General features: G+C 49.7%; 2 protein-coding genes across 6 annotated transcripts in view; both read right to left on the reverse strand.

Moving 5' to 3' along the window:
- Positions 1–18,860, reverse strand: part of Ppp6r1 (protein phosphatase 6 regulatory subunit 1) — a 26,939-nt gene extending 8,079 nt beyond the window's left edge. Inside the window, exons 1-15 of one of the 3 annotated variants that reach the window (XM_029531797.1) lie at positions 18,747–18,859; positions 8,148–8,380; positions 4,785–4,971; positions 4,564–4,701; positions 4,416–4,481; positions 3,757–3,869; positions 3,548–3,661; positions 3,140–3,302; positions 2,897–3,049; positions 2,678–2,812; positions 1,952–2,016; positions 1,716–1,831; positions 1,535–1,620; positions 1,334–1,423; positions 1,158–1,255 (exon numbers count right to left, since the gene is read on the reverse strand). In XM_029531797.1, the coding sequence (XP_029387657.1) occupies positions 1,158–1,255; positions 1,334–1,423; positions 1,535–1,620; positions 1,716–1,831; positions 1,952–2,016; positions 2,678–2,812; positions 2,897–3,049; positions 3,140–3,302; positions 3,548–3,661; positions 3,757–3,869; positions 4,416–4,481; positions 4,564–4,701; positions 4,785–4,971; positions 8,148–8,380; positions 18,747–18,821 (1,832 nt within the window). In that variant the 5' untranslated portion in view covers positions 18,822–18,859. Of the gene's footprint in view, positions 1–1,157; positions 1,256–1,333; positions 1,424–1,534; positions 1,621–1,715; positions 1,832–1,951; positions 2,017–2,677; positions 2,813–2,896; positions 3,050–3,139; positions 3,303–3,547; positions 3,662–3,756; positions 3,870–4,415; positions 4,482–4,563; positions 4,702–4,784; positions 4,972–8,147; positions 8,381–17,916; positions 18,443–18,746 lie in introns of those variants that run through there. The other 2 variants (XM_021219215.2, XM_029531798.1) reach the window with 2 other exon arrangements.
- A 1,077-nt stretch (positions 18,861–19,937) lies between these two features.
- The window catches only part of Hspbp1 (HSPA (Hsp70) binding protein 1), a 22,015-nt gene continuing 18,827 nt past the window's right edge, over positions 19,938–23,125 (reverse strand). For all 3 annotated transcript variants that reach the window (XM_029531929.1, XM_029531931.1, XM_029531930.1), the window contains exons 8-9: positions 22,580–22,691; positions 19,938–20,265 (exon numbers count right to left, since the gene is read on the reverse strand). In XM_029531929.1, coding sequence (XP_029387789.1) covers positions 20,191–20,265; positions 22,580–22,691 — 187 coding nt within the window. In that variant the 3' untranslated portion in view covers positions 19,938–20,190. The remainder of the gene's footprint in view (positions 20,266–22,579; positions 22,692–23,125) is intronic.

A 23,125-nucleotide genomic window follows, 5' to 3' on the forward strand; every position in this document is an offset into this window, starting at 1 on the left:
CCTACACCATGCACCATACACTATGCTCATCACCCTCACCATGAAAAATGTTGGTGTCCTACCCTCATGACCTTCACTGTGGAAGGGAAGATGACTACAGACTGGGTCTTAGTCTAGAAGAGGTGAGCACACAATGCCACGCTGGGTAAACCCAAAAAGATGAACATTTAAGAAAAGGCATTCTCTCCACCAGCCGAGCAAGATGCCCAAAGGGAAGAAGGCCAAGGAGAAGAAGGTGGCCCCAGCCCCGGCCCCTGCCGGAGGCCAAAACAGTGGTTAACCGTCTGTTTGAGAAGAGGCCCAAGAACTTCAGCATTGGACAGGACATCCAGCCCAAAAGAGATCTAACGCGTTTCGTCAAATGGCCCCTCTGCAGTGGCAAAGAACCATCCTCTATAAGTGGCTCAAAGTACCTCCTGCCATTAACCAGTTCACCCAGGCCCTGAACCTGCAGACAGCTACTCAGCTGCTTAAGCTTGCCCACAAGTCAGGCCAGAGACAAAGCAAGAGAAGAAGCAAAGGCTACTGGCCGGTGCTGAGAAGAAAGCTGCTGACAAAGGTGACGTCCCAACTAAGAGACCACCTGTCCTCCGAGCAGGAGTCAATACAGTCACCAACTTGGTGGAGAACAAGAAGGCTCAGATGGTGGTGATTGCCCATGAAGTAGACCCCATTGAGCTAGTGGTTTTCCTGCCTGCTCTGTGTCAAAAGATGGGGGTGCCCTACTGCATCATCAAGGGAAAGGCCAGGCTGGGGCACCTGGTCCACAGGAAGACATGCACCACTGTTGCCTTCACACAGGGTACTCTGGCTAAGCAGGTGGAAGCTATTAGGACCAATTGTAATGACAGATATGATGAGATCTGTCACCACTGGGGAGGCAACGTCCTGGGTCCTAAGTCTGTGGCTCGCATTGCCAAGCTGGAAAAGGCGAAGGCTAAAGAACTCGCTACTAAATTGTGTTAAACGTACACTAAGTTTTCTGTACACAAATATAATTACAAAATTTAAAAAAAGAAACAAAAAAAAGAAAAGGCAGAAGGCATATAGCATCATGAGGTTAAACACCACTGTGACCTCACAGAGGAACACACACAGGCAGGTACAGCACAAGCTGTCACAAAGCAGAACCTTAACTTCGTATGAGGAACACTTACTTCACACTTTCTTCCTGCTCCCCAAATTCCTCATCATTAAAGCCAAAGTGGTCAATGAAGGCTGAGGTCATGCGTTGCATCTGGAAGTCCATGAAGGCCTACAAGAGGCACGGGGGTCAGGGATGGAAGGGGGCTGCCTTTCTCCACTCCTCCCACCTCCACAAGCCCACGTCTACCTGCTGCAATACAGCCTCCTCAGGGAAGTTGAACTCCTTGAGGCGGTCATCCTCATCATCACTGGAAGAATGCAGGTGGTGAGTGTTTACCTAGGGATAGGATGATGGAGAGCAGTCAGGACCTGCTGAAACCCCAGACAGGAGCAAGGCAAGAAGCTCTAGGAAGTAGGGGCATGAGCCACATCCCAGGTCAGGCCTCACCAGATCCACGGTGTTCTTCTTGTTGGTCTCTGCCAGGGGTCCTGACACAAATGCTTCCCATCGCTGCTGCTGCTCCTCTGGCAGCTCTGAGCACATGGATAGGGAAGAGTGTGAGGGGCAGAACCTCAGCTTCCAACACCTACCTCTGCAACCTGCAGTTTCAGCCAGCCTCATGCCTCACCCTTTAGCAGTTGTCCTAGTTGTTCAGCATTGGGCCCCTGTTCTGCATTCTGCACCACGGCATTGGCCACCCGAGTCAGGTGGCCCATGTAGCCTTTCCTTGGGCCCCCTCCAGACCTGATTGAGAGTGGAGGTCACTGCTGGGTGACAGGCTAGATGCCTGGGCTATCCAGGCCCCCAACCCATCCCCCCACTGTCTGTCCTATCTGTCCCCACAGGAAGGCTGCAAGTACTGACTGCACACGGTCGTTCTCCTCCCAGGATGCCAGAATTCGCTCCACCAGGCGGCAGTGCTGAAGGAGCTGCAGGAGAGCAAAGAGTACTTAGCTTGGGGATCTCTACACTTCCAGAGCCCAGCAGATAGGGAAACACAGTTCACCAGGCCCTCGGCCTGTGAGCAGAGGAAGGAAACGTGGGAGCCAGTATCTCCAGCTTGCTTTAATTCTGGATTTCTCTTTTTCCTTTTCTGATACAAGGTCTCAGGCAGGCTAGCCCCAAACTCTTTATGTAACCTCCCAAGTGCATCACCACACTTGCTTTTTTACGTTGTGCTGGGGACTATGGGGAACTTCGCATGCTAGGTACTATCTAACCAAGTGAGTTACATCCCAAGCCCTAATGTTGTTTTCTCTGAGACTATGTAGCCTAAGCTAGACTCAAAAAGCTGAGATCCTCCTCTCTAGGGCTAGCATGAAAGTGTGCTAGCACGCGTTTTGACTTCTCAGAGTATACAGAGCCCCTCATTTGCTCAGAGAAATATCCCTAGTTCCCCCACTCTCTACTGCCAAGTCATAGCATTCACTGGCCCTCAGGAGACACCAATTTCTCCTCAGCTGTATATACCACACCCATCCCAGGTACTGATGTTGCCCAATAGACAAGGGTAAAAGTAGGAGACCTCTGGGAGGTTATGGCCTCAGGTACCAAGTCCTCAGGGGGAGGGGAACAGGAGTCCTAGCTTACATGTTTCACGATAGGGTTTGGGACAGGTGTCTCAGAGCTGCTGTCTGGAGGGGGCCCGGAACTCAGCATTGCGCTCACACACACTTCCACTTGAGCATGCAGGAAGTTGTTGAATACATAGTGGAAGAAGAGATCCTGAGGGAGTGAGGACACAGGCTGATTTCAAAAGTGTTCTGCATACATCTCTATTCCCCTGGCCCCTGATCCCATCCCTTGTACCAGTAAGGTGTTGGGCACATCCAGCACCAGAAGCTCCTGTGTCAAGGCAGCAGCATTGGTACTCAGGGCACTGGCCAGGAGCTTGACCACATGTAACCTCGTGTTACCCAGTGGTGGTGCCAGACTGCCCCACGTCATCTGCAGAGGCTCCAGCTACAGGAACAAAGAAGGCTTAGTGCTCACGGGGTACTTTCTTTCCCACTCCCATTTCCCGCTAGAATCATAACAACCCGTGTCTCCCACCTTGGGAGGCTCAAGCAGGAGCTGATGGAAGCGATCAAGCCGGGGACGCAGGGCATGCAAGGCACCCATACTAGACAGTGCATTATCCAGGGCTCCCTGAGCCAGGAGCTCCAACTGCCCATCCACACTGCTAAAGAAGTTGTTCATGGTCACAGAGTCAGACCTGTGAAGGAGAGCAGTGTTGAAGGCAGAGTGAGTCACAGAGGCTACAAAAATGGGTCAGAAGAATACCATGGCCTTGTGCCCTGAACTTCCAGAGCCTTCTAACAGGTCAGAAAAGAAGAGTAGAGGAAGAACCATCTCTCTTACTAGCCACAGTTTTGAACAATGGCCGTTCAGTCCTTGAGGCTCTGAGGGACTATAGGTTCAGGGAGGGACAGTAAGCCACCTTAGACTGGTATACCTCACCTTGGCCTCCTAGGTTCCAGGAGGGTGAGCAACACCTGGATCCCACTGACAATGACAGACTGGCACTGCTCTCCCTCAAACATGTTACTGAGGAGCTGCTCGATGGTCTCCTGCCTGGGGAAGAGGAGTCAAAGTGAAGGGGCCAAGGGCCAGGACTCCACCAGGACAGCTCCCCACCCCAGGCCTCAGTGCTGATCCTGCAAACTCACTTCTCCAAGGTGGCCAACAGCTGGTCTGGCTCCGGGCTGTCCTGGCCTTGGATCATCTGCTCGCGGCTTAGGCGGATGATGTCACACAGGGACTGAGATGCATTGGAATGTTGCTGGGGAAGCAGAAACAAGTGAGTATGCACACATTAACCATCTGCTCCCAGCCCCTTCCAGACAGAAAAAGAGTAGTCACATGGACACAGGATACATACTATAATGAGGAAGCTCGTACCCAAAACCTCAAGAAAAGAGACATTCATGTATGCACATGCAGCACTGCTCAATCACATGCTCAATAACTGCTGAATAAAGTTCAGTCTACCCACACTGGGATATTAACTATTCAGCCATGAAAAGGAATAAGGCATTGACCCATGCTACAATACAAGAGTTTCATGTAGCCCAGGCTATCCTCAAACTTTCTAAGAAGCAAAGAAGGACACTTAACTTCTCACTCTCTGCCTCAAGTTCCAGAGAACTGAGATTATAGGTGTGAGCCACTATGCCTGGTTTATGTGAGTCCCAGGGCTGCATAAATCCTAAGAAAGCACTCTAAAACCTGAGCCATGCTGTCAGCTCCCCTACCCATCTTTTAAAGCATAAAAGGAATGTAGAACGTAATCTGAAGGGGAGGTTTGGAGATGTCAGCTAGCACTCACATTGTCATCCTTTGATGGGTGAATCTGCTCAATTAGCCGCTGGACAATCTTCTCTTCGTTGAGCCACTGACAGAAGAAAACAGTAAGTTCCTAAACCAAATGCCAGCCCGTCCCACTCCACCTCCTACTTCCTGAGTAGGCTCCTCACATTGAAGACATCCTGCCGAAGCTGAGGCCGCTCCACACAAGTAAGCAGACGCAACAGGAGATCCATGATGGCTGAGGTGCCAATGTGCCGCAGCAACAGGTCCACAAAGTCATCTTTCTTGCGCAGGAAGGACACAAGCTGGGAGCACAGGTTGTGTCATAGCATAGGGTCCTGACACCCCCCCCCAACTCCTCCCCCACATGTTGAGAGTCAGTAGGCACCTGGTCTGTCTTGCGATTGATGAGAATGCCCATGACTTTGCTGAAAAAGCTAGCGAGCAGCGGGTTGAGGCTGTCACCACTCTGCAGGAAGCCATAGAGTCGGTTCAGGAGGGACTCATCTGCACCCAGGGCATCGTTGATCTGGGGCACATCAGAGGTCAGGATTTCACAGGCTACACTAGGGTACCTAGGAAGTGAGTACAGGGTAGATGTGAGTGCAGAGAGAAGGTGGAGGCACTGCCTTCATCCCCCACATCCAGCACTAGGCACAGGGGGTCCTGAGTCCAGGAAGGGAAACCAAAAGAAATAAAATCCCCCTTCAATTTCTGAGCCCTCCTCGGGCTTCCTAAGAACCCACTGAGGGCCTCAAGTGACTAATGGCACTTGTTGCTCTTGCAGAGAACCTGGGTTTGATGCATAGTTCTTACAAGGTTGCTTACAAGCAATTGCAACTCCAGTCCCAGGGGATCCATCAGCCTTTTCTGGCCTCCATCAGGAGCAAGTACTCAACATACCCATCTGGTAGTATGCAGCCAAACACCCATACACATAAAATATATTTTAAAAATTAAAAACAGGGCTGGAGAGATGGCTCGGTGGATAAGAGCACCGACTGCTCTTCCAGAGGTCCTGAGATCAAATCCCAGCAACCACATGGTGGCTCACAACCATCCATAACAAAAATCTGATGCCCTCTTCTGGAGTGTCTGAAGACAGCTACAGTGTACACACATATAATAAATAAATAAATCTTAAAAAAAAAAAAATTAAAAGCCGGGCGTGGTGGCGCACGCCTTTAATCCCAGCACTCGGGAGGCAGAGGCAGAGGCAGGCGGATTTCTGAGTTCGAGGCCAGCCTGGTCTACAAAGTGAGTTCCAGGACAGCCAGGACTACACAGAGAAACCCTGTCTCGAAAAACCAAAAAAAAAAAAAAATTAAAAACAGCCAGGCATGGTGTCACACACCTTTTATCCTAGCATTCAGGAGGCAAAGGTAGAGGTTCTTTGTGAGTTCAATGATAGCCTGGTCTATACAGCGAGTTCCAGGACAGTCAGGGCTATATTGAACCCTGTCTCAAAACAAACAAAAAAACTTACTGGGGCTCCCCCCACCACAAAATGAGATCTGATCTGAACTCAGTCCTAAAACTCAAGCATTTCCTGACCCCCTCCCAACACTAACCCCCATCTCCTCTAATGCCATCACAGTCCCACATGCTGCTCCGGCTCAGGCCTTCTCTCCTCAGCATCCTAGCCCTGACATTCTCTTTCTAACCTCCAACCTTTGTTCCTGTCCTCAAACACCCTTGGGTACTTGACATTCCAGAAGCTTCACTACTCAGGACATCACCTAAGGCCCTAGGAGACTACAGCTATTCCAAGTCTAGCCCAAAACCTTGGGGCCTGTGCCAAGGGCCCCCAACATCGAGAAAACAGAGATGCCCAGAGCCAGCAAGGCTGCTTCACTGTCAGCTCTCTATGCCGAGTCTAGATCACAGTCCACTAGGTACAGATTAGTGAGGGTTGATGGGTAGAAAGGGAAGAGCAAAGAAGACATCAGGTGGGACAAGCCGGCAAATGGCAGACTCACTCTGTCTTCCACAAGGGCTATCAGAGGCAGCAAGACCAAATAGGCCGTGACTCTACAGCCAACACTGCTTTACTGAGTCCCCACTCTAACAGGAAGACTGAGGACAACCATCACCATCTGTCTGGCTCAAGGTTTCCAGGATGGGAAAACAAGAAGGCAGGGGCAGCACAGTGAACAGGGTGGACACAGGAGATAGAGATGTAAACCCAGGGAAGGACCTGCACCTCAGGTCTGCCTGGTCCTGCCTCACCATTTGGTGCTACACCCTATGCCCATGCAGGTGGCATATGCTTCTCCTCCCCCTACATAAAGAGCCTTCATGTACTATGCTGGGACCAAGAATGGTCAAACAGAAGCAGATACTGCACTCTTAAAGCTCAAAATCTAAAGAGGAAATAAGAAAAAATAAAACAGCCCTTGTATGAAAATAAGAGTCAGGGCTGGCTGTAAACTACACGGAAGCCCCACAGGCAGCCCCACAACAGTAAGTGGATCAGGAAGGCAGTGAGCCAAAGTCAGTCTTGGTAGGATCTTGCTGTTCTTGATGAAAGAAAAAACAGCCACCTTTTCTCAAGGGGTTAAATCGATCTCCAGAAAATTATGTTGAAAAATCCAATAACAAAACTAGGTAAGGGGGGAACAGAGTAGTAGCTGCCAACGTTAAGCACGGTTAGAAAGAGATACTCTGTTATGAAGGGAACAGAAGGAATGCATGGTAATGGACGTGTTCAGGATGTTGACTTTGCAGGTAATTAAATGTCTGCACATATGCAAAGGAGTATAAGGTAAAATCAGAAAGCCTCCTTTCAACAGGGACTGAGCAGATACCAGGTATGCTATGTCCATGTCACCATTCCAGTTGGGAAACCAGCAACAGATACTTGGGATCACTCTCAACTACTTCTTATAAAGTATGTTCAACTCTACATCATCCTGTCAAAAATCTTGATTAAAATTGATTAAAAACATCAGGGCAGTGACTAGAGAGAAGGCCAGCAGTTAAGCACATTTAAAACTTTCAGGGGACCCAGGCTTAGCTCCCAGCACCAACATCAGATGGCTCACAACCTCCTGGAACTCCATACCCACTGGCCTCCTTGGAAGCCTACAGGTATGTAGTACACAGAAGAGAAACTGGAGAGACTGACTCTTCCAATTTGTGTCTGAAAACAACACATGCGCGCGCGCGCGCGCACACACACACACACACAAAGGAGGAGTTAGGCATGGTGAATGCATGCTACAATCTCAGCACTTGGAAGGAACAGGGAGATCAGGATATTTAACACAGCCAGATCAAGGTCAACCTGAGCTATATGAGAACCCATCTCAAAAACAACAAAATGTGCACATGCCTTTAAACCAAGCGCTTAGGAAGCAGATCTGTGAGTTCAAGGCTAGCCCACAGCAAGTTCTAGGATAGCCAGGGCAACAGAGAAATCCTGTTTGAACAACAACAACAACAACAACAACAACAACAAAACTCAACCTGAACAAAAGCATTAAAACAAACAAACTAGAAAAAAGGTTAACAATAAGATGAAAGTAGAAAAATGTGGCTCCCTGTTGAGGTTTGAAGGGCGATGGGACTTATCCCAAGGCCTTATATTTGGTCTATCTAGAGAACCTTATCATACACAACTTTTAAAAGAACTGAACCATGAAGAGTCTTCACTAGGTGAGCTGCGATCCTTTAAAGGGCTTGACCCTTCCTGCCTCACTTCCTAGTCCCCAAGGTTCAGTTACTGAGTAGAGGTGAGAGAAGGACTCACTTGTAGCGTAGCCGTTCCTCACCACTGGCTGGGGGCTCCTGGGTAACCCAGGCCACCATGGCCTGCAGGTGGGATGGCTGTAGCAGGAAGTCTAGGAGCTTCCGATTGACAACCTTGCACTCCTGTAGCACGTCCTCCTCATCCAGCAGCTCAGGTAGGCTCAGGTCCTCCTTCTCCAGCAGTGTGTCCAGGTGAGAGCTTGTGTGCAGATCAAACTTCCAAAACATGGCGCCCTGCAAGCATGGGCATAATCAATTTGTCACACACATCTAGCAACCCCTGCTAAATGAGGCACTGTCACAGTGACCAAGCACAAACACCCCTCTAGGCCCGACACAGATTCCTCACAAGTCTGCCCTGCACAGGGGCTCCACAGGTATAGCACATATACTGTGAACAGTACTCAGTCCTGCTAAGGAACCCAGAGCCCACCATTTCAGCCTCCAAGCTGCCTCCCCTGCAGGATAAAATGTCACTTTATCACTCTCAGCTTAAGGCCTGGTGAAGTTCTCAGTGTGGACCTAGGGCCTGCAAGGAAAAGCTAAGTGGCATGCAGTGACCTTGGCCCATCCCATGAGCCTGTGTCCACTGTCCTTTATCTGGGCAAGGATACCATTTGAACTTCTAGCTTTAGATTCATTGTATTTGCTGAACAAATTCAAATGCTCCCATGACCTCTAGTGCACAGCTGCTGCCCATGCTAGCAAGTCACCCAAGGTCCCTGGTGAGGTGTGGGGCGGTAGCAGCCAGGACAGAGGAAGTATGCTCATCTTGAGGCTGTGGCTGTTGCCTGGACACCACACACACAAACACAGCCCAACCATACTCATCACCCCACGCCCAGGCCTGGGACAGAGAAGAAGAAAACCTGGGGTGGGGGCTCCAAGAACAGGACAGCCACTAAGCAGGACCCAAAGAAAACACATGATAAACAAGTTCAGTTCAGCATGAGAGCAAAGTGAGCTGTCAAGCCCTGACTCTAGTAACTAGGTAAGACCAGAGTGCCCTGGGTACTAAGCAGGTGACTGAACTAGTCTGAGTATCTGACCTGCACTAGGCCTTGCTCCTCTCAAGGCAACAACAAAGCTCCATTTTAAAAAATCTAAGTCTAAAAGAGATTGTCTACCTGTGCTACCAGCAACTTACTCAACAACATGCTCTGGGTACACATATCCAAGCGACAACCATGGGAGCTGACATCACACAGGATGGGAAGAACTGAACCCCAGTAAATTAGGAGGCTTCCCAGGACCTCAGAGGCCATTCGGCCCAAGGACAGCATCTGTGGACCCCTTGCTACAATTAAGGTTTGACCACAAGTTCTACTCTTCACTTGTCTCCTGATAGCCTGACAACCACCTAAGGCAGAGGTCACCGCTACTCCAGGCCACACTGGATGAAGCAAAGAAAGTAGAGCCAGCCAGGGGAGCCTACAAGCTTGGCACACAGACATCAGACCCTCTCTGCCTATATGGTTCCCCCTTGCACAGATCTCTTATTCCCCAAGGCCCTTTGATTCACACTTGAGAGACTTCCTCCACCACCGCCAGCCAGCTAGCTAGAGCTTGCTGAAGAGATGTCAACCCCAGTGGACTCGAGCTGCCCTCAGGTACCACCTGGAAACCTATCCCACTTTTTCAACCTTCTTCCTGCTGTATTCCTCACACATTCTAGACATACTGCGCTTTGTTCTGTTTCTAAAACATGCTAAGCTTTGGTCTACCTGAGTGATTCTGTCCAAACAGCTAGTTTCTTCTCATTCTTCAGGGTCTTCTCATTCTCATTCTCCGTGCACAGGGGCTGAGCCAGGCAGCCCCCCAGCTCTGCTTTTGTCCTCTTACTCTGAGCTGTACAGAGCTCACTTACAGCTCTCCAGAAAGGCTACCACACAACAGCAGTGCACTTATTCTAACTATAAAGACTCCAGGGCAGGAGATGACTTGGTGGTTTAGAGCACTTGCTCTTCCCGAAGGCTCAGATTCAATCCCCAGCACCCACATGGCAGCTCACAACTGTGACTCCAGTTCCTGAGGACCAAATGCACTCTTCTGAACTCTGCAGGCAATAGGTACACATGTGGTGCACATATGTACATAAATACCAAACATATATATAAAACATAAAAATCTAAAAAAAAAAAAAAAAGGAAAAAAATTTTTAATCTTCCTATGCTACTAAGAGTACACTGGATAGCACCTAACACACAACCTCACACTGTAGTTGTAAATGATCACAAATATTACCAAAAGACACACATATTGCCAAACCATGTTGTCACAAGGCTCCAGTCTCTGAGGCAGGAGACTGCCAGTTGAGAATTCATACAAGATAAGGAAAAATCATTCCCACACCTTGGCACCCTTCAATCAAGGCCAAAGGGAGGAAGTCCAGTGAGGAGGAGGCACGAGGTCACTCAGGGCAGGCTGGGTGGGGACAGGCTAGTTCCAGGGTCAATGCAGGTGCTGAGGGTGTTATCACAGATGTGGAGTGGGGGTGAAGAAACCCGGGCTTCACAAGAACCCTGTTGTGCAGACCTATTTTCTACTTCCTACCTCACTTAATGGCCATCTCACAAGCCAACCAAGACCTGTCACAAAAACATACATGGCAACGGGGACCGGCCAGGAAGAACACTGACAGAAGGGAGGGGTGAGGCAGACAGGTTTCCTGATCTGGGTATACCTGGGATGAGAATAATCTCAAGGGACAACGGCCACGTCAATCATGACTCACTGACTTCCTGCTGAAGGCCACGTGGTGTGAAGTAACAAAAGGTTCAACTTGGTGAACATGGAGCCTTCTCTACACAGGAGGCTATTCACATGGCGGTAAGAATAGGCAGGCCGGGAAGCTGCCGAAGGCAAGGGAAGGAAACCAGGACTAAAAATTCTGATAATACCAAGTTTCTAGAACAGACAAATATCCACAGTGACAGAAGGAGACTGATTACAAGTTTCAAGGATGTAGAACTTGTAGTCAGTGCTTAAGGGGACAGTTTCCTTTTGAGGTAATGTTGTTGTTGCTGTTGTTTTAAAACTAAGCCAGGACACCACCTATAATCAGGGCACTTGAGAGGTTGAGGCAGAGGGAGCTAGATGTTTAAAGTCAATTTTGACTACACATTGAGTTCAACACTAACCCCCGTTACCTAAGACCCCGTCTCAAATAAAGTCCAAAATCTGTGAGAGAAAAGAAAATAATATGAAATAAAATTGACTGTGGTGGGCTGGTGAGATGGCTCAGTGGGTAAGAGCACCTGACTGCTCTTCCAAAGGTCCTGAGTTCAAATCCCAGCAACCACATGGTGGCTCATAACCATCCGTAACAAGATCTGACGCCCTCTTCTGGAGTGTCTGAAGACAGCTACAGTGTACTTACATATAATAAATAAATAAAATCTTTAAAAAAAAAAAAATTGACTGTGGTGATGCTTCACAAAGTTGTGGATGCACTCAGATCCACTGACTTGTGTTCATTAAATGGATAAACTGGATGACAAATAAATATCAGCAAAACCGTTAATGAAGAAACAAAACCTGCCAGGACCAGGATACTGCCTGCTGGCCTGAAAGAAGTTAACTCTACTCTGAGAACTTAAGCAGATTCCTTCCCCTTTCCCCATCCCTCATTACCAACATTCTTAGATAAGAAAGCCCACCCTGTCAAGTCTGCATGGTGAGAAGATGGCAGAGGCGGGGTGATTTGAGGTGCGTTAACAATGCATAGTCGCACTGAAACGTGCCATTGTGGCTGTCTACATCCTGCAAATAGTCCTAGCTACACTCTGGGCATGAGGCAGAGGCCTTCCACAAGAGCACTCTGCGCCCACATAGGCCTGCAACACAACCCTCACTACGGGCTGCCTATCTTACAGCTGAAGGTCAACTCCTGAGCCAGGTGTGGTTGGAGAAAAAGACCAGCCAACAGGCTGGAAGAACTGAGAAAGCACAGTGGCCATATATGCAGTTTGAGAGTTGATAGGGAAGCCCAGATGCTAGAGGACCAGGTGGACTCAAGAAGACACCCGACCTGGAAGCATGGCAGGGAGAGTCTCACTGCAGTTACAAAGGCCTTTTCAATGTTGCCAGCAGGACACCATGCTGAGGCAGGTGGACAGTTTCAGTAGTATGTGCTAGTGACACACTTCCCATTTCAATACAGTGGGGCTTAGGGTGGTGAGACAGCTAAGCAGGAAAAGGCACTTTGCTGCAAAGCCTGACAACTGGGATTCAAGCCCTGGAGACCCAGATGTGGAAGGAGAGAACTGACTCTTACAAGTACACACACGTACACACACACACCATCACCACCACCACACCACTAAATAAATGTGATAAAGTGGGGCTGTTTGGAGAAGAAAAAAAAAAAAAGCCTCCTTCCACAGTGAGAGACAGGTTAGGGGCAAGAGCAAGCCATCATCTGTGGACAATCCCAGGTCCTAGCCTTTCAGTATTTTGTCTTTACAGCAAGACAGGGAAAAAAAAATTGTCAGTTCCATTTGACAGTTCCATTTGGATCCTTTTTAAAAAAGGGTCCAAAGCCGGGCCTGGTGGTGCACGCCTTTAATCCCAGCACTCGGGAGGCAGAGGCAGGCGGATTTCTGAGTTCGAGGCCAGCCTGGTCTACCAAGTGAGTTCCAGGACAGCCAGAGCTATACAGAGAAACCCTGTCTCGAAAAAAACCAAAAAAATAAAAAAGGGTCCAAAGGAAGAGAAACACACAAGTACCAAGAGACAGAATCAGAACCCATGTGACATGCCCTGGTCTTCTGACAACCTCACTGCTGAGGCCCATCCACTTCCTTCTGAGACACCTGGTTAGAAGGCACAGGCCACAGTCTCCTAAGACCCTCCACCTCTACTCCAACCTTACCGCCTGGCTCAGTGAGTATGTGGGCTTCTCTCCCCAAACTGGCTTCCAGAGAACCTAGCTGGAGGCCACTGGAACAAGTCTTGAGCTAAGGAGGTTCATATGATGTGTGATAGCCTCTACTTGAGTCCAGAAAACCAGGAGGAATGCTGACCAAAGGCAGGTACTGATGTAGTGGGCAAAACTCCTTGTACAGGCTGTCTTGAGACCACGCTCAGACACTTTCGAGCAGGAGCAGGAGACAGTCATTACACTAAGAGTGGCAGCACCAAAAACAGAAAAGCAGGAACTCTCAGCATTTGCTCAAGTGACTTAAGCACTTTCCTCAGATCATTCAGATACTTAGCACTATACACCCCGCCACCCCCACCCTGTATAGCTTTCAGCAGCTTCAAGAAAACGGAAGTGATAACCACTGGTTTTGAGACGGTTTGAAAACCAAGACTGGCTGCTAACGGAAGGAAGGGAAATTATAAATGAGAAAGGAAGCCATTAGAAACGAAAGTTGCTCTACCTCTCCTGCCAGCTTTAACACCAGTAGCTCTGGCTTCTTGTTTTGCTGTGTTGTTCAAGATCTGACACCAGCTGTTCCTCTCAGGAACCTGCCAGTCTCTATACTGTCTCCTTCCTTGGCCCAGATAGGACTTCACTGTGGTCCCCATTCTTTCCCCACTGTTGCTACAGCCCCAGCTGTAACTCCAAACACTCTGCCTACTAGGAAACCCATGGACAGGTTCTTTAACTGCCAATCCTTCCATACTTGCCCTAACCACCCTCTGACCTAGAAATGGGAGGCCTTTGGAGGGTGAGAGAGCTCCAAGATCTGACCACTCAAACGCTCTAGCATCAGGACAGCCCTCAGGCTGGCTGCCCGCTCTAGGAAGGAGAGGAGACAGACCAGCAGCAGGCATGCTAGCTCCTTAAAAGGTTGGGTGGATCATGCCTCTGTTTTTTAATGCCACAGCCCAACTCCTGGCCAAATCTGGAAAAGGGGTTTGGGACACTTAATACCAGGGGTGAAGAGACAGTAACAGCAACCTAACCATCTTGAGCAGGACACGCATGTGGCCTTCAGAGCACACTACCACCTTGGCAAAGCAAGCACAGGGGGACAACCATTTGGAGAAGGAACCACTGCTAGAAGGACCTGGTCACATGGAAAAATGAGCTGGGACTTTCCCATGGCTTAGGAAAGGCCTGAGTGAGATAACAAAGGGGGGGGGGGGGGCGTGGAGGTTTGCGGGGATAGCCAACCCCTCAGATCCTAGCACCATTCTAAGGGAAATAGAAAATGGCCCAACCCTAAAGGAGGAATAATCAGAAAACAGCCTAAGGACACTTGGCCATGAACTGGGGTGAAAACATGAAGGTTTATACTCAGTACTCATCTCCTGGAGTGGCTACAAGTTTAAAAGGTAAAAGGAATAGCTTACTGAACAGATGTGAAATAGCCCCTAGAAGAACATAAAGGAAACCTGGATTAATGGGCCAGAACTTGGAAAGTCGATCTAGTCGGGGCTATAAAGCAAGACCCTATCTTAAGACTAAACTAAACTAAATGTCCAAAGACCTAAGTTTAAGTCTCTATGTGTGTCCAGACAGCCTCAAACTCCAGAGCTCAAGTATCCCTTCTGCCTATTTATTATAGGCATATACCACTGTTCCTGAGCAGGGTTGGAATTTTATCTCTCCAAGATAAAAACCAAAGACCTAATTGCATTAAGCCTCAGAGTCCTCATCTGAGAAATCTCCGTAATGCAGCCCTTCCTGGAGAATTCATAAAACTGATGTGCAGAGGGAAAACCATGGTCTGGCATGGATGTGCTCCCATAAGCCAGTACTGGGCAGTAACTCTTACCACAGCAGCTAGACCTCTTTCCTGTCTTTTGCACCAAGTTTAATGGCAGAATTCAACAGCTGAACCTCAACTGACTGCGCTCAGGATGGGGGCTGCGCCTTCTGCCTGCCCTCAAGCTCTGAGTCTGACTACCTCCTCCTGAGCCTGTCAGACCTCTACTCTGACACCACTTCCTCCCAGAAGCCTTCTCTGGCGAGCCTCCTTCCAGTGCCTCCCATTGGTCACTCTATGAGAGCATATGAGCCTCAGCTGTGAGGAGAAGGTAGGCCTGTCCAGGCATCTGCAACTTTCTAGAGATGCCACCTAAGAGCTAGCATACTGCCAGATCCAAAACCAAGTGTTTTGGGGGGCTTGGGATGTAGTTCATTTGTCAGGGTGTTTGTCTGGAATGCACAAAACTCCTTAGTTCAAATCCCAACAGTGCACCACCACTGCCATCCTAACACTCTCGAAGTAGAGGCAGGAGAATCAGAAGTTAAAGTCATCCTTGGCTACAAAGTGAGTTTGAGGCCAGATGGTTTGAAACAGATGAGACTCTGGTTCAAAATAAAAGTAAAAGTACCTGTTGGGTTAATGGAAACGGAAGCCGGAGAAGAGAAAGTGATCTCTGAAGGTCACTTGGCCAGAGATCCCAAAGTAGAAAAGGGGGCGGGGAAGGGGGGAGACGAGACTGTTTCCCTTCAGTGGAAAAAAAAAAAGATGCCACATGACCCAACAAAAGCAAACAACCAAAGAGGATGAATGTAAAGGAAAAAACACAACAGCTCCTACACCACATAGAAGCTCAAAGCATATAAGGTACTCAAGCACAAGAGCAGAGTAGCAGTGCCTCCCTCCGATCTTCCCGACTGGCATCAGCACAAGTTGAGACTACATAGCTATTTGTGGTGAGTGGCTGCTCTGTGAATTACAAGACAATCAATAGCATCCCTGGTGGGATATACATACAATAAATGTGGGAAGCATACTTTCTCCTACCTCCTACAGTTTTGACAACCATAGGGTCTCCAAACATTGACAAATTTCTCCTAAAGGACATTATCATACCCAATGAGAACTACTGGGATATATTATCAAAAATCAGATGATAATCCTAAGAGATACTGATTCGATATACTTGCTGTGTGCCTTGCATTCTGATAGGCATCTACAAACACTGCACTCAATATCCTGAACCACTTTACCACACTGCCCTCCTATTAGTCCACCACTTACAGAGGAGAAACAGGTACTGAACACTTGCCTAACTTTTCAAGGACTCACCACTTGGAAAGGCAAGCGTCAGCACTAGGTCTAACTCACAAAAACTCTTATTCTAGGTAATTCCTCATTATACCAACCCTAAAATTAGAGTAGAGTCACTAAATTTGGGCAAAATGGTTTGCACTAGGCAAAGGTTACCAGAAAAATAGATAACAAAAAACCCACAGGAGAAACATCTTAAAGAGCACAAGGTAACTAACTCCAAGTGTATGTGGCAGCGCAGCAAATGCTCTCGTGTGAACTGTCCACATTAGGTGTGCAGAATGCATATAGAAATGACTCAGACTGTGTTGTTCAAGCAATCCAGTCCCTGCAACACTGGCCTTGGTTCTGACAGAACTTCTCCTTTAAGATGGAAGCAACTCTGTGGCAGTTTTACAACTCTCAACCCAGTATTTGACACACAGTGCAGCTTCCTTTCCAGAAACATCTTGCCTCTCCAGGTAGGTGTTAATGGTAATACATCCTCAGTACAATTGCCTCTGTATATAAGGAGTGATCAAGACCGTAACTACCTTGGCCTGGCAACATAAACGTGTAATCCCAGGTACTTAGAAAACTGAGATAAGACGATTGTGAGTCAATATCCCACCAGCTCTGCAGAGTTCAAAGCAAGCCTAAAAAACATTGCAAGATACTGTCTCATAGTTTAAAAGCAACAGGAGAGGCTTAGGCTGTGTGTAGCTCGGTCAGTGGTAGAATGCTTGCTGGGCGGCAGGAAAACTCGGAGTTGAGCCCTAGTACCACCACAGAAGGGAGGGGGAAAGGACCACCATCCAGGTCACTTAAGTCCCTGGACAACAGCTGCAGCCAAGCCATTCCACCCTTGCCCTCTTAGCACTTCACCCCACTTCATCCTGGCTCCGTCAGTGTCCCCACCTTCACGTATTTGCACGTGCTGTTTTTTCCACCTGGAAAGCTCTTCTTCCCACTCTCCATCTGTTAACTCCCACTCAGCCTTCCTCGACAGAAAAGCCACCCATCCGGCCGGTCTCACCAGTCTCTCCCACTCTGCGGCCTGCTGCCACAGCACCCTGGGTTACCACCATCACAACACACAGTTAATTGTGACTGTCCAGCTTTGCCTTTGGCTCCCTGAGTAGATAAAAGTACCAGGGACTTCCACTGACCACTCCCTGCGGGACCCGGCCACCAGGCCCTGCCCTCAACGGGCCTCATCTCACAGTATGCCCAGCAGCACACCAAACAGTGGCTCCAAAGTGCCTCCTCACCACAGGAAGCTAGGGACAAAAAGGGACAGGACAGCCACAGCCAAGGCGAAGGAAAAAAACCTGTCTAACCTTGCCTTCCTGAGCAGAGGGTGAGAATCAGAAAGGTGGTCAAGAGTCCACGAAGGCTGGTGAGAGTGAAAAGGGTAGACACAGAGGGGAGCACAAAAGAGCAGGCAAGAGGAAGGAAAGAGAAAGGCACCCTAGAGGAGGAAGACGACGACAGGGGAGTGGGCCCGAGTCCCAAGAGAGCTGAGTCAGAATGACAGGTGGAGGTGATGTAGATCCCAGTGGGGAGAGATGGGGGCTGGGGGCTGCGGGGAGAAGAGGGTAAGAAAGCAGAGCCTCAGAGACTTAGAGAGGGTCCCCAATAGACGAGGTAGACACTGGCCCGGCGACAGGAAATAGACTTGACGACACTGACAAGTGGTTAAAAGACTTGGGGAGTGAAAGGGAGGGTACTAAGAGACTCAGGGGCGCTCAGGGGGATTTGAGGGAAAAAACTCGGGATTAGAAGGCGCACGCCCGGGAAGGCAGCTGCGGAGCTCACCTGCGCGGGGGGGCGGCGGCTCCTCGCACTCGGGGCTCATCGGGGCGCCCCCGCCGCCCCGCCGCCGGCGGCTCCGGCCCTGTCGAGGGGCCGGCTAAGAGGGGCGGGGGCGGCGCCGGTGGGCTCGCGCAGGCGCCCGGGCCGGAGCTCGCGAACCCGCGCAAGCGCCCTCCAGTCACAGGGAATCCCCTGCCTCACCACCGAGCGTCGACGAGTTCGGGGCGTCGCGAAAAAGTAGGCGCGCTCGTTCCACCGCAGAGCTCCGTGGCCGACGCGAGGCCCGCGCAGGCGCCTCCGAAGCTGGGGCGACGGGGGGGAAGTCGCCGCGGGTTACACGCACAGCCCCGCCGGCACCCGCGGGACAGGCAAAAGAAGCCTCCGCAGCCCAACGGGTGCAGAATTGCACCGAGAGCCGACGCCCGTCCCCTCGGCTTCACTGTCACCCGAAGCGGCTGGCTCTCCCCGGCCCGGCCGTCCACCTTAAGGCCTCCGACGCACGGCTACCTCCGCCACTGTCCCACAATGCCCCGAGCGCGGGAGGACGCAAGAAGACAGGCTCCGCCCTCCCGTGGTCGCTCTCCGTGCGCAGGTGCGCGAGAGGCCGCTAGTCCGGCCAGGCCAGGCGCGTGCGCAGTGAGCGCTGGGACCCAGAACCCGCCCACTCCGGAACTCCGCGGCTGTCCGTGCCCGCGGTTGCCAAGGTTCTCTCCCTGAATAAACCTAGAGGGCCCGCTGCGCAGGCGCTGCTGCATCCAGAACCCCGTTTTCTGTGACTACGTTCCAAAACCCGCTGACTCTTCGGTTCTAGGATCTTTCGCTCTGAAAGCTACCTTCGGAAATCCGATTGTTATTCCGACTCCTCCAACCATATTTCTTTGACTCGAGTCAACGCCTAAGAGAGCCATTCCCACTTTTCGTCCTCCCGCGAAGCTGGTTGCTTTTGTTCAGCCGGGTTCGTCCGGGACGCCTCTGCCGAGGTTTTCTGGCTGACCTCCTACTCAGGCATTTGCCCAAGCGGCGTCTACTGTTGCCAGTTGCCGCACAAAGCCTCCTCTTGTAACAACCAGAAGCCCTTACGCCGGGATTCAGTCACTAAACGGCCTTTTCTAGCGCTGAGCCTCGTTTTACCCCAACTTTCATCCCCTGCTGCTTCGTGCCCATTTTAGAGGTCAGCTGTAAGGACTAAATAAATAAGGACTAAATAAATGCATGTAAGAAACTTTAGTTTTCCTTTTTTAAAACAGCAGATTAGGACTTTATATTTCCGGGACGTTTTACTTCAGTCATTATCTTGACTTTCAAGGGATCTAGTTATTTTTCTCCACCTCTTGAATCTCAAATGGCTTTAATGGACTTGCTCTCACGGATTAACGTCAGTATTCCCCCAACCCCCGTCTTGTCTCTCCGGGGCTGTGCTGCTTTTTTGTTCGATCTTGTATCAACTAGCGAGTTCTGTGTAACAGACCACCTTCATATTATAAAGTGAACACTAGCTCTGCTCCCTATGTCTCCTTTTAGTTCACATTCCAGGGTCGGTCTTCTCTCCCCAGTTAGACCTTTCTGGAAACAGTCTCATACACACACTGGAGATGTGTTTCTATGGTGATTCTAAATCCAGCCAACTTGGCAATGAAGATTAACTTTCACACAAAACTTCAAGGATGTCGAGCTGGCTTCATGGGCAAAGGTGGTTGCTGGTGGTTGACCTGACTCAACTTAAAATTCGATTCCCAATACCCACATGGGAGAAAGTGAGAATCAAAGCCCCACATTGTCCTCTGACCTCTATTCACAGACCATGCCCCTCCTTTATACACTCAAATATGTTTTTAAAAATTGTGTGTGTGTGTGTGTGTGTGTTTTAAAGAACAGATGGTCCCAGCACAACAAAGCAGGAAAAGACAACAGCTCTGAGGATAAGAGCAACACTTTTATTATTTCTTTAGTGACCATCTTCCCAAATGCTCAGTCCCTCCGGCCTTCCATAAGAACCTTCCAAGAAACAATGCAGGACAGCATAGGGGAGCAGGAGAAATGTTTTTATTTGAAGAGCAGTGTGGACATGAGAAGAAAGGATGACAGAAAGCAAGGGAGGGGATCCAAGGGCCAGCACCTTTCTCAGCAACCCCTCCAGGGGGCTGCCCAGAGATGGGCTGGCAGGCCCAGGCCCAGGCCCAATCAAGGCCTGGCAATTCCTTAGGAGAGAGTGCCTGGAAAGGAGGGAGGCAGGAGGCCTGGGGTTCCCACGGAGAGAGTGCAAGGAGCCACCTGGTCTCACCGATCCATGCTGTCATCCGTGGGGCTGGAGAAACAGGTCTGTAACAGCTTTTCACAGAACTCCAGCTCCTCCTGGATCAGGGAGAGAGGAGTCTTGAGCTCAGGGGCAGACCTGCCTCCTACACATTCAGCAGCCAGACCCCCAGCTCCTCCTGGATCAGGAAGAGAGCAGTCCTGAGCTCAGGGGCAGACCTGCCTCCCATACATTCAGCAGCCAGACCCTCCCCTGTATTTCTGAACTACCTACCACCTTCCCACTCCGGAGCCTGGGCTTTCCCAATGACCACCGCAATGATCACTTGCCCTGCTCATGGGTTTCTGAGCTCTAGAGATAAGTCTTGAGGCCTCCCAGACTGATCAGTCTTCACATCAGCCCCCTAAGTTCAATCCCCAGATCCCATTTATGGAGGGGAAGAACTGACTCCTACAAATTTTCCTGTCACCTCCACCTGTGCACCATGGCACGCATGTGCCCCCCAACAGTAATTAGATTTTTTTTAAGTTCCATTTTTATGGGTATGGAGAAGGGTATGTGTGCAGTGTGTGTGTGTGTGTGTGTGTGTGAAGACTAGAGGGCCCCAGAAGCTATCCACCGAATGTGTGTGTGTGTGTGTGTGTCACACATATGTGTTTGGGTATGAGTGCATCCGTGTGCACATGGGTGTGGACACCAGAGGTTAACAAGTATCTTCCTCAGCTGTTTTCCATCTCTTTCCCTTTTCTCACAATGTAGCCTGGGCTGTCTTGGAACTCACTCTGTAGACTAAGCTGGCCTCAAACTTACAGAGCTCCACCTGCTTCTTCCCCAGTGCTAGGATTGAAGCTGTGTGCTAGCCTCCATCTCATTTTCCAAGTCACACTTTCTCACTGAACATGGAATTCACTGACTCTACTGGACTGGCTACACATGAGCCCCAAGGGCTCCCCTGTCCCTGCCTCCTGAACTGTGAGCTCAGCTTCCTCTGCTTGCACAGCAAGCACTTTGCCAACTGACCCATGTCCCCTGCCTCAAACACTTGTCCGTATCTGGAGTAGTGAGAGACTGGAGACAACATATACTTCCTACAACAGACAACTACATCAGGATTTCAAGTTTGAGGCCACTTTAAGCTAACACAGTGAAAGTGGAGCTAAAACAATAAGAGGTAGTTAAATCAATGAGGTCAAAAAAGCCATCCCCACTCCACACAGTAGAGCTGTGATGGAAGAAAAGAAATTGTCAACAGGAGTGAGTCAAGATAAAACCGTCCTGCTGGCCACAGGGGTGCCCAGCTTTAACCCCAGCACCAGGCCTGCAATGCTACACACAACAGACATCTGCCTGCCTTTGCCTCCTTGCTACCCTGTCTTTATTTTTGAGAATTTTTTTTTAAAATATAAGGCTTGGTTTGTTTGCCTGTAAATGGTGGACACCTCTAAGGATGGGGCAAGGGTGGACTTGGAATAATTCTGCTCAGGGTCTCCTGGGAGATAAATACAAATGCAGCAGGTAGGCCAGGCTGGTCTGCAGCGTCCAGTGCTCTAGGGGGTCACAGGTTCCTGGGATAAGGTCAGGATAGACAGCTGCTAGCAGGTGTCCTGCCTCTCTCCTAGTTACTGCTGTCCCTCTGTAAGCATCAGATGAGTCCACAGAGACACAGATGAAACAGACAGGGCCTCGCTGATGCACATTTGCTATGCCTAACTTTGCTAAATCCCCCAGCGTTGAGGCAGAGGGTGCTTCACAAAATCGATGAGCAGAGCTGGCAAGATGGCTCAGCAGGTAACAGTGCCTTCTGCCAAACCTGATGGCCTGACTTTGACTGGCCTGTGACCTCCACACAAGCATGTGGTACTTATACCATGAACGCTCCCACACACAAACACACACCACACACCACACACACCCTTACAAATATAAAAAAGCAGATAATAGAGCCTGGAGAGATAGCTTGGTGATTGTTCTTGTTGGGAACCTTGACTCAGCTCCCATCACCCACACCAGGCAGTTCACAATTACCTGTAACTTCAGCTCCAGAGGTTCCAATGCCTTTCACTAGCACACCCACCCACCCCACACATGCACATACAAACAAAGACATATATATACATTGTTTTAATTAAGAAAAAGATTTAAAATAATCACCTAGATCCATGAAATTAGTATGAATACTAAATTAACTGTGATCATTTATTACTTATCTATTGAGTTACCCATTGTTACCTGAATTTCTAAGGATGTTTATTACTTTGTGGTACACAACACCTCATCAGTTTAATTCTCCCTTCCCCACTGGCACAGCATGTGGGTCACAGTGTTAGACAGCAGGAGAAAACACAACAGGGAAAGAAGAGAGGCAGAGGCAGACTGAGTCCCTAGGCACAGGGCCCAACCCCACCCACCTACCTGGTACTCCTCATGCTGCTGCAGCAGCTGGCAGCGGTGACGGAGCAGCTCCTCCAGGCCCAGCTCAGGCTCCCGGCATTCACGAACACCCTGAGGGAAGTCTGTCACAAGGCTATGAGAGGACACAGGAGCAGACCTTAGGATCTCATCTGTAACAAAGACCACAGCCCAGCACCTAGCCCCTCACCACTGCTTCTATGGAAGCCAAGGCCCTACAGTGAGTCTTTGGCTCCCCATCTATAAAACTGCTTCCCATCCCAGCAGTGAATATAAGGTCTGTATGGTGCCTGCAATAAAGTCAGTGCAGGCTCTGCCATGGTCCAGGTGTGTCCAACTTTTGACACTGTGACACACTGTTGTCAGTTGTCATCTACAAAGATCATGCTAGAGAATGGTATGATTGGGTTATTTTAAGAAATCTTGGTTGAAGCTGGGAGTGGTGGTGCACGTCTTTAATCCCAGCACTTGGGAGGCAGAGGCAGGCGGATTTCTGAGTTTGAGGCCAGCCTGATCTACAAAGTGAGTTCCAGGACAGCCAGGGCTACA

The sequence above is a fragment of the Mus pahari genome, chromosome 19 (assembly GCF_900095145.1).
Source record: "Mus pahari chromosome 19, PAHARI_EIJ_v1.1, whole genome shotgun sequence".
Classification (NCBI taxonomy): Eukaryota; Metazoa; Chordata; class Mammalia; order Rodentia; family Muridae; genus Mus; species Mus pahari.